This window comes from Chiloscyllium plagiosum, unplaced genomic scaffold (assembly GCF_037043375.1).
Source record: "Chiloscyllium plagiosum isolate Xiang-an unplaced genomic scaffold, Cpla_swu_hap1 HiC_scaffold_12, whole genome shotgun sequence".
NCBI lineage: Eukaryota > Metazoa > Chordata > Chondrichthyes > Orectolobiformes > Hemiscylliidae > Chiloscyllium > Chiloscyllium plagiosum.
Window position 1 is genome coordinate 102,029,569 of NW_028270150.1, and position 13,093 is coordinate 102,042,661.

Sequence of the window (13,093 nt, forward strand, 5' to 3'; positions counted from 1 at the left end):
CCCCCCCCGCCCCCCCTCTTCTCCCCCCCCGCCCCCCCTCTTCTCCCCCCCCGCCCCCCCTCTTCTCCCCCCCCGCCCCCCCTCTTCTCCCCCCCCGCCCCCCCTCTTCTCCCCCCCCGCCCCCCCTCTTCTCCCCCCCCCCGCCCCCCCTCTTCTCCCCCCCCCCGCCCCCCCCTCTTCTCCCCCCCGCCCCCCTCTTCTCCCCCCCCCCCCTCTTCTCCCCCCCCCTCTTCTCCCCCCCCCTCTCCCCCCCCTCTTCTCCCCCCCCTCTTCTCCCCCCCTCTTCTCCCCCCCCCCTCTTCTCCCCCCCCCTCTTCTCCCCCCCCTCTTCTCCCCCCCCCCTCTTCTCCCCCCCCCCTCTTCTCCCCCCCCCTCTTCTCCCCCCCCCTCTTCTCCCCCCCCTCTTCTCCCCCCCCTCTTCTCCCCCCCCCTCTTCTCCCCCCCCCTCTTCTCCCCCCCCCCTTCTCCCCCCCCCCCTTCTCCCCCCCCCCTTCTCCCCCCCCCCCTTCTCCCCCCCCCTCTTCTCCCCCCCCCTTCTTCCCCCCCCCCTTCTTCCCCCCCCCTCTTCTCCCCCCCCCCTCTTCTCCCCCCCCCCTCTTCTCTCCCCCCCCCTCTTCTCCCCCCCCTCTTCTCCCCCCCCCCTTCTCCCCCCCCCCCTTCTCTCCCACCCTCTTCTCCCCCCCCCTTCTCTCCCCCCCTCTTCTCCCCCCCCCTCTTCTCCCCCCCCCTCTTCTCCCCCCCCCCTCTCTCCCCCCCCTCTTCTCCCCCCCCTCTTCTCCCCCCCCCCTTCTCCCCCCCCCCTCTTCTCCCCCCCCCCTCTTCTCCCCCCCCCTCTTCTCCCCCCCCCTCTTCTCCCCCCCCCCTCTTCTCCCCCCCCCTCTTCTCCCCCCCCCCTCTTCTCCCCCCCCCTCTTCTCCCCCCCCCCTCTTCTCCCCCCCCTCCTCCCCCCCCTCTCTCCCCCCCCCCCCCTCTTCTCCCCCCCCCCTCTTCTCCCCCCCCTCTCCTCCCCCCCCCCTCCTCCCCCCCCCTCTTCTCCCCCCCCTCCCCCCTCCTCTCCCCCCCCCCTCTTCTCCCCCCCCTCCCCCCCTCTTCTCCCCCCCCCCTCTTCTCCCCCCCCCTCTTCTCCCCCCCCCTCTCCCCCCCCCTCTTCTCCCCCCCCCTCTTCTCCCCCCCCCTCTTCTCCCCCCCCCCTCTTCTCCCCCCCCCTCTCCCCCCCCCCTCTTCTCCCCCCCCCCTCTTCTCCCCCCCCCCTCTCTCCCCCCCCCCTCTTCTCCCCCCCCCTCTTCTCCCCCCCCCCTCTTCTCCCCCCCCCTCTTCTCCCCCCCCCTCTTCTCCCCCCCCCCTCTTCTCCCCCCCCCCCTCTTCTCCCCCCCCCCTCTTCTCCCCCCCCCCTCTTCTCCCCCCCCCTCTTCTCCCCCCCCCCTCTTCTCCCCCCCCCTCTTCTCCCCCCCCCTCTTCTCCCCCCCCCCTCTCCCCCCCCCCTCTCCCCCCCCCCTCTTCTCCCCCCCCCTCTTCTCCCCCCCCCTCTTCTCCCCCCCCCCTCTCTCCCCCCCCCTCTTCTCCCCCCCCCTCTTCTCCCCCCCCCTCTTCTCCCCCCCCCCTCTTCTCCCCCCCCCTCTTCTCCCCCCCCTCTTCTCCCCCCCCCTCTTCTCCCCCCCCCCCTCTTCTCCCCCCCCCCCTCTTCTCCCCCCCCCCTCTTCTCCCCCCCCCCTCTTCTCCCCCCCCCCCTCTTCTCCCCCCCCCCTCTTCTCCCCCCCCCCCTCTTCTCCCCCCCCCCTCTTCTCCCCCCCCCCCTCTTCTCCCCCCCCCCTCTTCTCCCCCCCCCTCTTCTCTCCCCCCCCCTCTTCTCCCCCCCCCCCTCTTCTCCCCCCCCCTCTTCTCCCCCCCCCTCTTCTCCCCCCCCCCCTCTTCTCCCCCCCCCCTCTTCTCCCCCCCCCTCTTCTCCCCCCCCCTCTTCTCCCCCCCCCCTCTTCTCCCCCCCGCCCCCCCTCTTCTCCCCTCCCCCCCCCTCTTCTCCCCCCCCCCTCTTCTCCCCCCCCTCTTCTCCCCCCCCCCCCTCTTCTCCCCCCCCCGCCCCCCCCTCTTCTCCCCCCCGCCCCCCCTCTTCTCCCCCCCCCCGCCCCCCCCTCTTCTCCCCCCCCGCCCCCCCTCTTCTCCCCCCCCCCGCCCCCCCTCTTCTCCCCCCCCGCCCCCCCTCTTCTCCCCCCCCGCCCCCCCTCTTCTCCCCCCCCCGCCCCCCCTCTTCTCCCCCCCCGCCCCCCCTCTTCTTCCCCCCCCGCCCCCCCTCTTCTTCCCTCCCGTCCCCCTCTTCTCCTCCCCCCCCTCTTCTCCCCCCCCCCTCTTCTCCCCCCCCCTCTTCTCCCCCCCCCTCTTCTCCCCCCCCCTCTTCTCCCCCCCCCCTTCTCCCCCCCCCTCTTCTCCCCCCCCCTCTTCTCCCCCCCCCCCGCCCCCCCTCTTCTCCCCCCCCCGCCCCCCCTCTTCTCCCCCCCCGCCCCCCCTCTTCTCCCCCCCCGCCCCCCCTCTTCTCCCCCCCCGCCCCCCCTCTTCTTCCCCCCCCGCCCCCCCTCTTCTTCCCCTCCCGTCCCCCTCTCTCCTCCCCCCCCTCTTCTCCCCCCCCCTCTTCTCCCCCCCCCTCTTCTCCCCCCCCCTCTTCTCCCCCCCCCTCTTCTCCCCCCCCCCCTTCTCCCCCCCCCTCTTCTCCCCCCCCCTCTTCTCCCCCCCCCTTCTCCCCCCCCCCCTCTCCCCCCCCCCCCTTCTCCCCCCCCCCCCTTCTCCCCCCCCCCTTCTCCCCCCCCCCCTTCTCCCCCCCCCCCCTTCTCCCCCCCCCTCTTCTCCCCCCCCCCCCCTTCTCCCCCCCCCTCTTCTCCCCCCCCCTCTTCTCCCCCCCCCTCTCTCCCCCCCCCTCTTCTCCCCCCCCTCTTCTCCCCCCCCCCCTCTTCTCCCCCCCCCCCTTCTCCCCCCCCCCCTCTTCTCCCCCCCCCCTCTTCTCCCCCCCCCTCTTCTCCCCCCCCCTCCTCTCCCCCCCCCTCCTCTCCCCCCCCTCCTCCCCCCCCCTCCTCCCCCCCCTCTTCTCTCCCCCCCCCTTTTCTCCCCCCCCCTTTTTTCCCCCCCCCTTTTCTCCCCCCCCCCCTTTTGTCCCCCCCCCTTTTCTCCCCCCCCCTTTTCTTCTCCCCCCCCTCTTCTCTCCCCCCCCCCTCTTCTCTCCCCCCCCCTCTTCTCTCCCCCCCCTCTTCTCTCCCCCCCCTCTTCTCTCCCCCCCCCCTTTTCTCCCCCCCCCCCCTTTTCTCCCCCCCCCCTTTTCTCCCCCCCCCCTTTTCTCCCCCCCCCCTTTTCTCCCCCCCCCTTTTCTCCCCCCCCCCTTTCTCCCCCCCCCCTTTTCTCCCCCCCCCCTTTTCTCCCCCCCCCCTTTTCTCCCCCCCCCCTTTTCTCCCCCCCCTTGTCTCCCCCCCCCCTTGTCTCCCCCCCCCTTGTCTCCCCCCCCCCCTTGTCTCCCCCCCCCCTTGTCTCCCCCCCCTCTTCTCTCCCCCCCCCCTCTTCTCTCCCCCCCCCCTCTTCTCTCCCCCCCCCCTCTTCTCTCCCCCCCCCCTCTTCTCTCCCCCCCCCCTCTTCTCTCCCCCCCCCCCTCTTCTCTCCCCCCCCTCTTCTCTCCCCCCCCCTCTTCTCCCCCCCCCCCTTTTTTTCTCCCCCCCCCTTTTTTCTCCCCCCCCCCTTTTTTCTCCCCCCCCTTTTTTCTCCCCCCCCCTTTTTTTCTCCCCCCCCCCTTTTTTCTCCCCCCCCCCCTTTTCTCCCCCCCCCCTTTTCTCCCCCCCCCCTTTTTTCTCCCCCCCCCCTTTTTTCTCCCCCCCCCCCTTTTTTCTCCCCCCCCCTTTTTTCTCCCCCCCCCCTTTTCTCCCCCCCCCCCTTTTCTCCCCCCCCCCTTTTTTCTCCCCCCCCTTTTTTCTCCCCCCCCCTTTTCTCCCCCCCCCTTTTCTCCCCCCCCCTTCTCCCCCCCTTTTCTCCCCCCCCCTTTTCTCCCCCCCCCTTTCTCCCCCCCCTTATCTCCCCCCCCCCTTTTCTCCCCCCCCCCTTTTCTCCCCCCCCCCTTTTCTCCCCCCCCCCTTTTCTCCCCCCCCCCCTTTTCTCCCCCCCCCTTTTCTCCCCCCCCCCCCCTTTTCTCCCCCCCCCCTTTTCTCCCCCCCCCCCTTTCTCCCCCCCCCCCTTTTCTCCCCCCCCCTTTTCTCCCCCCCCCTTTTCTCCCCCCCCCCTTTTCTCCCCCCCCCCCTTCTCTCCCCCCCCCTTCTCTCCCCCCCCCTTCTCTCCCCCCCCTCTTCTCTCCCCCCCCCTCTTCTCTCCCCCCCCTCTTCTCTCCCCCCCCCCTCTTCTCTCCCCCCCCCCTCTTCTCTCCCCCCCCTCTTCTCCCCCCCCCCTCTTCTCTTCCCCCCCCTCTTCTCTCCCCCCCCCTCTTCTCTCCCCCCCCCTCTTCTCTCCCCCCCCCCTCTTCTCTCCCCCCCCCTCTTCTCTCCCCCCCCCTCTTCTCTCCCCCCCCCCCTCTTCTCTCCCCCCCCCTCTTCTCTCCCCCCCCCCCCCTCTTCTCTCCCCCCCCCCCCTCTTCTCTCCCCCCCCCTCTTCTCTCCCCCCCCCCCCCTCTTCTCCCCCCCCCCCTCTTCTCCCCCCCCCTTTTCTCCCACCCCCTTTTTTTCTCCCCCCCCCTTTTTTTCTCCCCCCCCCTTTTTTTCTCCCCCCCCCTTTTTTTCTCCCCCCCCTTTTTTTCTCCCCCCCCCTTTTTTTCTCCCCCCCCTTTTTTTCTCCCCCCCCCTTTTTTCTCCCCCTTTTTTTCTCCCCCCCCCTTTTTTTCTCCCCCCCCCCTTTTTTTCTCCCCCCCCCCTTTTTTTCTCCCCCCCCCTTTTTTTCTCCCCCTTTTCTCCCCCCCCCCTTTTCTCCCCCCCCCCTTTTCTCCCCCCCCCTTTTCTCCCCCCCCCTTTTCTCCCCCCCCTTTTTTTCTCCCCCCCCCTTTTTTTCTCCCCCTTTTTTTCTCCCCCCCTTTTTTTCTCCCCCCCCTTTTTTTCTCCCCCCCCCTTTTTTTCTCCCCCCCCCCTTTTTTCTCCCCCCCCCCTTTTTTTCTCCCCCCCCCCTTTTTTTCTCCCCCTTTTCTCCCCCCCCCTTTTCTCCCCCCCCCTTTTCTCCCCCCCCCTTTTCTTCTCCCCCCCCCTTTTTTCTCCCCCCCCTTTTTTCTCCCCCCCCTTTTTTTCTCCCCCCCCCTTTTTTTCTCCCCCCCCCTTTTCTCCCCCCCCCCTTTTCTCCCCCCCCCTTTTCTCCCCCCCCCTTTTCTCCCCCCCCCTTTTCTCCCCCCCCCTTTTCTCCCCCCCCCCTTTTCTCCCCCCCCCCTTTTCTCCCCCCCCCCTTTTCTTCCCCCCCCCCTTTTCTCCCCCCCCTTTTCTTCCCCCCCCTTTTCTCCCCCCCCTTTTCTCCCCCCCCCTTTTCTCCCCCCCCCTTTTCTCCCCCCCCCCCTTTTCTCCCCCCCCCCTTCTCTCCCCCCCCCTCTTCTCTCCCCCCCCCCTTCTCCCCCCCCCCTTCTCCCCCCCCCCTCTTCTCTCCCCCCCCCTCTTCTCTCCCCCCCCCTCTTCTCTCCCCCCCCTCTTCTCCCCCCCCCCTCTTCTCCCCCCCCCTCTTATCTTCCCCCCCCTCTTCTCCTCCCCCCCTCTTCTCCTCTCCCCCCCCCTCTTCTCCTCTCCCCCCCCTCTTCTCCTCCCCCCCCCCTTCTCCTCCTCCCCCCCCTCTTCTCCTCCTCCCCCCCCTCTTCTCCTCCTCCCCCCCCTCTTCTCCTCCTCCCCCCCCTCTTCTCCTCCTCCCCCCCCTCTTCTCCTCCTCCCCCCCCTCTTCTCCTCCTCCCCCCCCTCTTCTCCTCCTCCCCCCCCTCTTCTCCTCCTCCCCCCCCTCTTCTCCTCCTCCCCCCCCCTCTTCTCCTCCTCCCCCCCCTCTTCTCCTCCTCCCCCCCCCTCTTCTCCTCCTCCCCCCCCCTCTTCTCCTCCTCCCCCCCCTCTTCTCCTCCTCCCCCCCCTCTTCTCCTCCTCCCCCCCCCTCTTCTCCTCCTCCCCCCCCCTCTTCTCCTCCTCCCCCCCCCTCTTCTCCTCCTCCCCCCCCCCTCTTCTCCTCCTCCCCCCCCCTCTTCTCCTCCTCCCCCCCCCTCTTCTCCTCCTCTTCCCCCCCCTCTTCTCCTCCTCCCCCCCCCTCTTCTTCTCCTCCCCCCCCCCCCCCCCCGTGGGGGTAGTGTTGAGCCTTGGTGACCTCATACATTACTTGGGACTCCAGTGCTCACAAAATCGTAGCGTCGTATGCTGGAGTCGGGGTGGTGCGTGAGTTCTCTGCAACTCCAGAATCGGTTTAGCCGTGTGAAGCGCTTGCTGCAATCACTAGCTCACATGAGTTTCATTTGCTTTTCCTCCAGCTGATAGCAGAACAGTTCTTGAAGCCTTGCAGCCCATTTTTCAGGAACAGAAGATGACAGAGACTGTTCAGAATTTAGGAGAAAATGGTTACTTAGTCACATACGTTGCGAAGAGTGGGAGGTAAGAAGCCAGTCTTGTCCACCAGCAGTTGTGCGCTGTTCTTTCAGTGTACATCCTGTAAAGATCTTTCTGTCTCTTCTCTCCTGTACCTTCCTCTTGCGATCTAGACATCGTCATCCTGCACGTGTGTTGCAACTCCGGCCCCCTCAACTTTGTTCACTTAAATCGCTGACATCCAACTTCCCTCCATTATTGTTGTTAAATGATCTCTCTCATGAGGCATCACCCCCCCCCCCCCTTTCAAATCTGTCGTCATCTCACACCACACCTCATAGACAAACCCTCGATCCCTCCACTGCTGCCCTACCTCCAATGAATCTCAGTTATTGACTTTTTCTTTCCATTGCCAGACTGTTAATTCTGGTGCACTCCAGAGATATGTCCACGACCCTGTTTCTCATCCAGCCTCAGGAATATCATTCTAAAAACAGCATTGCTTCCACACATCCTTGCAGTGCAGATAGAGAAGTCTGCACTGACCCTTTGAAGAGCCCCCGCCCCCCCACCATGCCCATTTACTATGGCTAATCCATCTAGCCTACATACCATTGGACACTCTGGATAAGTTAACATGGTAAATCCACCCATTCCATCTTTGTACTGAGAGAGGAAACAGGAACACCTGGTGGGAACACGTGCAAATCTGGGATGGAACCCAGGTCCCTGGTGCCGTGAAGCTGAAGTGCTGCCTCTGTGCCAGCTTGCTGCCGAAACCAATGTCTACCTCACAGTCGGCTCTCTCACTGCATTGTGTAGCCGCTAAATCCTCTGCTTAGCCAGCATCAAGTATTGGGGTAGCAGAGAGATCTCCCAATTAAACACCGGGAATTTGGCGAAATGAATGGGTGACAATGTTGCAGGTAGAATATAATGTAAATTAGTGTGAACTTTCAGAAATATTCTGCTTTTTTTTTTCCAATCAGACCACGAGATGTTGGCGAATGTGGTTCCATGAGTCACTATCATGTAGGTTCAGTAAGCAGTTAAAAAGGTCTTCATTTCAACGGGAATTGAATACAGAAATAAAGCTATCTCGCTGCAGTTGTCGAGGTTCCCTTCCTGAACCCCTCTCTGTCTCCCCTCTTTCCCCACCACCCCCTGCCACCTCCCAACCCCAAGCTTTCTCAAACAGTTGTTTTATCTGGCGCCCAAGTAACTCCTCCTGTTGATCAGCGTCAAACCTCATTTAACGATGCTGCCGTGAAGCATAGTGGATACTTTAACTTTCAAAGCACTTTAAAGATGTGCAGTGAGAATCTGTGTGCCATCTGTCTGTCATTCTCCAACCACCTTACGTTCTCTATTTATGCCGAAATTCTGGAGAACTCTGGTTTCTTTACAAAAAAGCAGCATCGCAACATAATGAGCAGGAGTAAACCACCCTGCCTTTTAAACCTGCTCCGACATGCAGTAAACTGCCTAGCACCCCTGTCCTGTAATAGCCCTGGTGGACTAAAAGAAAATGACAGCCTTGAATATATTGAATGACCAAACTGAATCCTGAACAAATTCCTCCAAATCTTCAACATAAATGGGAGACTTGCATGTCAACTGTCCATAATACCCCCAAAAGGAAAGCTCTGAGCATCTACCTGACAAACAGTATAAACCAGATAACTTTTGAGTTCTGTGGACAATTTTATAATAATAGGGCTTGGGTTACACAAAGGCAACATATCTTTTGTTTCAACTGGAATAAATTTTTACTTGCAGTTTTGCCACTCTGCGAATGTACACGGACAAGCTGCTGACGTTTGACATCCATAGCTATGAAGTGGATAACAAAGGACGAGCAGCAATTGAAACGGTAATCGTAGTACATAGTCCTCCTAATTTATGGACTTTTTTTGATTTTGCAATGGAACTTTAGGTGATGTGCGTAGAAATTGCAGAACAAAAAAACGGCTAGTTCACCACGTGTCTTTTGCAATAGACTCATACAAAGAAGGGATGGGAATGAATTAAGTCTGCACCAACTCACAACCTAGAGTACAATGGTACGTTACTAAGCTCAAGTACCCGGTGGGCAAATGGTTGATACTGAACTGAAAATTAGAAGATTGATAATGTTTTCAGGCCAAGCTATGCAAATTCCTTAAAGGAAAAGATATTTGGAACTTGACCTGTCATGGCTTTCTACAATTATGGGATGCGAGCCTAAGATCGGAACAGAGACCGTTTCACATGAGCTACTGCTCAAGCCAGGGAGCTGCCTGTTAGGCTGGCCTATCTGGGAAAGTCCAGAGCAGAATGCGTGTGAGTTTTTATTTATTTTATCAATGTTCATTCACTGGTTTCATTCTTTTGTGGCCACACAGACATTTCAACAATTGTATTTGCCTAATGGAATTGAGCGCTAAACAGGTTGAGTGAGATGCTTCTGTAGAGTGAATGCACTCTAAAATGCAATTGGTTTTGTAAGTTATGTTCATCTGTGTCTGTGAAAACCCTTTTGTAGTATTATGCAGTGTGGGCAGGCAGGCATGTACGCACAAGTTTGTGAAGGCAACGGGACAATTCAAGGAAAATGTTGAAAAGGCAAATGGAACCCTCCAGTTTGTTTAGAGTGGAATAAATTATAACGAAGGTATGTTGGACTTATCTAAAACAGTCCAGGCCTCCGCTGTTACAGTGAGGACAGTAATGAGAGAAAATGGTCAAATGCAAAGATGGTAGACAGAGTAACCAAGAGCCAGAGGCAAATAGGGCCACAGATGTAGCAAAGTTAGAATGATTAAAAATGGCAGAAACGTAAGATTTTGGGTCTTGGCAGGTTTAATAAATGACCTCCAGTAAAAGATCCTCTGGGAAGCAGTGATCATAACATGATGGAATTTAACATCAAGTACTAGAGGTTTGGAAAACAACCACTCCAACATCCCTGTTCAAAAATGGGTAACTGTTGGCTGATTGGTTGGAATCAATTATTAAGGAAGTAAGAATTGGAAAATTAGAATCTAATTTCTGGATCAGAGTGGTGCTGGAAAAGCACAGCAGTTCAGGCAGCATCTGAGGAGCAGGGAAAGCGATGTTTCGGGCAAAAGTCCTTCATCAGGAATGATGAATCAAACAGTCAACATGGTTTTATAAAAGAGAACTGATTTCTGACTAATTTCTGAGAGATTTTGTTGTATTTGGAAATTGAGAAGGCTTTTGCAAAAGTACAGAAGATTAAGTCGTGAGTTAAGCGACCATGGTGTTTGAAGTAATGTATTAACATGGATAGAGACTTAGCGAGTGGGCAGAATCCGCAAGTGGGGATAGGGGGCTCTTTTTTTCATGTTGGTATGATCAGTGGGATTCCATAGGGATTGGGGTTGGGACCTCAACTATTCACTATATAAATGACTTGGGAGGGAAGTGAATGTACAGTCGCCATACCTGCAGACAAAACAAAAGTGTGAAAAAGCAAGTTCCTCCAGGTATGCAAGCAATTTACAGAAATATATTGTCAAATTAAGTGGTTAAAAAAAGGTGTTCATTTTGGAAGGGAGAACAAAAGAATACAATATTATTCAAATCGAGGGGAACTGCAGGAAGCTGCAACGCAAAGGGACTTGGGGATACATATACACACGGCGCAGAAGGCCCGCACACAGGTGCAGCAGATAATCCGGAAGGCTAATGGAATGTTAGCCCTTATTTCAAGGGGTTTGGAGTAGGGAAATCTGACTGCAATTGTACAAGGTGCTGATGAGACCACACCTTGAGCACTGAGAGCAGTTTTGATCCCCTTGTTGAAGAAAAGACATTATTTCGCTGGAGGCAGTTCAGAGAAAATTCTCCGGGATGGTCCTTCGTGTGGAGGAATTATCTGATGAACAAAGGTTAAAGGAGACACGGATTGAAGATGATTGACAAAGGAAGCAAATGATTTGAATTGCACTGCTCGAAATAGTGGTGGAAGCAGATTCAGCAGTAATTGAATATATATACATTTTTGATGGGAAAATTTGCAAGACCAAGGGAAAAGAGGAGTATGGGACTAAGTGAGCTACATTTTCACAAAGGCATTGCAGGTGCAATGAATCTCACAGCCTCCTGCATTGTCCAAAACTGTGATTCCAATCACATATTTGGAATTTGTGGCCCCTGAGAAATTTTGGATACACTATGCATCCTGACTCTGAGAACATTTTACACTGTTTTGATTAATGAAGCAATTGAGAAACCTTTTGGGGGTTTGCCAGATGTTCCACACAATCTTTATTGGTATGGCAAGTCTCTACTTTTCTGGAAACATAGACTGTTCTAAATCCAAAACAGGCCAGTTCACCCCTTAAGTCTGTACTGGTGAGTTATACAATCTAACCCAGTGTTTTCCTACTTCCTCCCAATTTGACCCTATTTTAGGGCTTGTATGTTGGTGTGACCCTGGAGGCTGGGCATGTTTTGGGAGAGAAGAATTGTTTAGAGGGAGAGGAGGTGGGGAGTTGTTGAGTGGGGAAGTAATGGTTTTGAAGACTGATGGAGCCTCCACTAAGAACCATACAGACAGTGTAATACAGTCTCGCTGTTGATGTCAGGACTGCCTGCTTGATGTTCATCATGCCTGCTACTTAACTCTGAGCCCATGGTTATGTGAACTCAAGTCCAAGCCCACTCTCCCTCTCAATCCCTTAATATCTCTCCAGTCAAGTTGCACTCAGTCAACGTTTTAACATTAACCTGTCTCACTCCACCTATCATCTTGAATATCATTTATTTTCCCAATAACCTCCCTTGATCTTTGACTATTTCTCTTTCTCAGTTGACTATTTAATACACAAGCTGCTTCAACAGATTAAATATCTGGCTTCATTCTACCCATGTTATGCAGAAATACATTGGCCCATAACTTCTGATTACTATCAGAATAGTTCTGCTTGATTGTAACCATATCTGAAAATTCCCATTCACCATTCCATTTCTTTTTGTGACCAAACTTTTGATGACTCCGTCACAAGCGGCTGGCTAGTCTTCAGTGTATCTTGGGTTAGGGAATGCTCCTTAAGGTCATCAGAAAATAGCATTCAGATTAACACAAAGAAGAGCATATTGAAGCTGCTGTAGATATTATGGAGCTTTGTATTATCTTCATTTCTTTTAAATATTTTTGATTGATTGTAAAGACAATTTTTCTAAATTTTGTTTGAAGAATTAATAATTTAGATGGTGTAATTATTTTTCTTCTAAAAGCCCATATTATGTAGTGTTATCTTGTGAATGTGGGAGTGAGTGAAGTGGAGGAGTGAATTAAGTGATCTTAAAAATAAAAGTAGATTGATTTCGAATGAGCATAGATTTGTCAAGGGAAAATTGCATCGCAACTCCTTTGACGTTTTGTGAGGAGGTAACGTGGGTTGATTTGGGCAAGACTGTTGACATGGTTTATGTGCACTTTCAGAAGGTTCCCATACAATTACCTGAAGGCAATTATGTGTTGTGGGATACAAACAACATTAGTAATGTAGCTACAGAATTGACTGAAGGATCGGAAACAGTAATGCTCGATGGATATTTTTCAGGCTGGAGCAAGATTTGTAGTGGAGTTCCCAGAGGCTGAGATTGGGGCCCTTACTTTTCCTGATAATTTGGATCTTGATATGCAGGGATCAATTCCAAAGGTGTGGACAACACAACACTGAGAAATAGAATTAAGAACTTCAACAATACTTGGTGGAGTGGGCAGATAGATGACAGATACATTTCAGTAAACAGAAGTGTGAGGTGATAGTTTGGTACAAAGAGCATAGAGAGATGTATAGACTAAACAATAGTATTCAAAAGGATGTACTGTAGCATAGATACGTGTATCTATACGTAGCATAGATACATAGGTGTATCTATTCTCATTCCTGAAGAAGGGCTCATGCCTGAAACGTCGATTCTCCTGCTCCTTGGATGCAGCCTGACCTGCTGCGCTTTTTCAGCAACACATTTTCAGCTCTGATCTCCAGCATCTGCAGTCCTCACTTTCTCCTCGTATCTATACGTAGGTCATACAAGGTAACAGTACAGGTAGAGAGATGTGCTAGTAAAGTATTTGGTATTCTTGCTTCATTAATAAGTGTTGAATAAACCAACTTGGTGATTATGCCTGAATCTGTACAGGAAATTAGATGGCCCTCAGTTGGAGTATTGTCTGTAGTTCTGGGCACTATGTTGCCATCCTTCCTAAACATTTGGAGAGATTGCTGAAGAGTTTAATGAGAATGTTTCCAGGGTTTTAGAACCTCAGTTATGAGATACGATTGGAGGAGTTGGGACTTTCTTTCCTTGGAAGAAGGGGATTTTCAAAATCGAGGAGTCTGGACAGAATGGATAGGGCAATATTTTCTGCTTGCAAAAGGATCAAGGACCAAAGGGCACTGGTTTGAAATGTTTTACAAAAGAAAGAGAGAAAAAAAAATTAGTGTTTGGAATGCATTTCCTGCAAGTATAGCAGAGTCACGTTAGATCAAAAGTTTTGTTTCTATTGAAATAATTGAATGTACAGGATTATGGGGAAAAGGAAGGAAATTGGCACAAAATCACAATGCTCAGATAGCTGGGGTAGACACAATGGG

General features: G+C 56.0%; 1 protein-coding gene across 1 annotated transcript in view; it reads left to right on the top strand.

Annotated features, from left to right (window-relative positions):
- Positions 1-6,423: 6,423 nt before the first annotated feature.
- Positions 6,424-13,093, top strand: part of sms (spermine synthase) — a 68,116-nt gene continuing 61,446 nt past the window's right edge. Inside the window, exons 1-2 of the mRNA XM_043700269.2 lie at positions 6,424-6,545; positions 8,259-8,352. Of these exons, the coding sequence (XP_043556204.2) occupies positions 6,478-6,545; positions 8,259-8,352 (162 nt within the window). The 5' untranslated portion in view covers positions 6,424-6,477. The remainder of the gene's footprint in view (positions 6,546-8,258; positions 8,353-13,093) is intronic.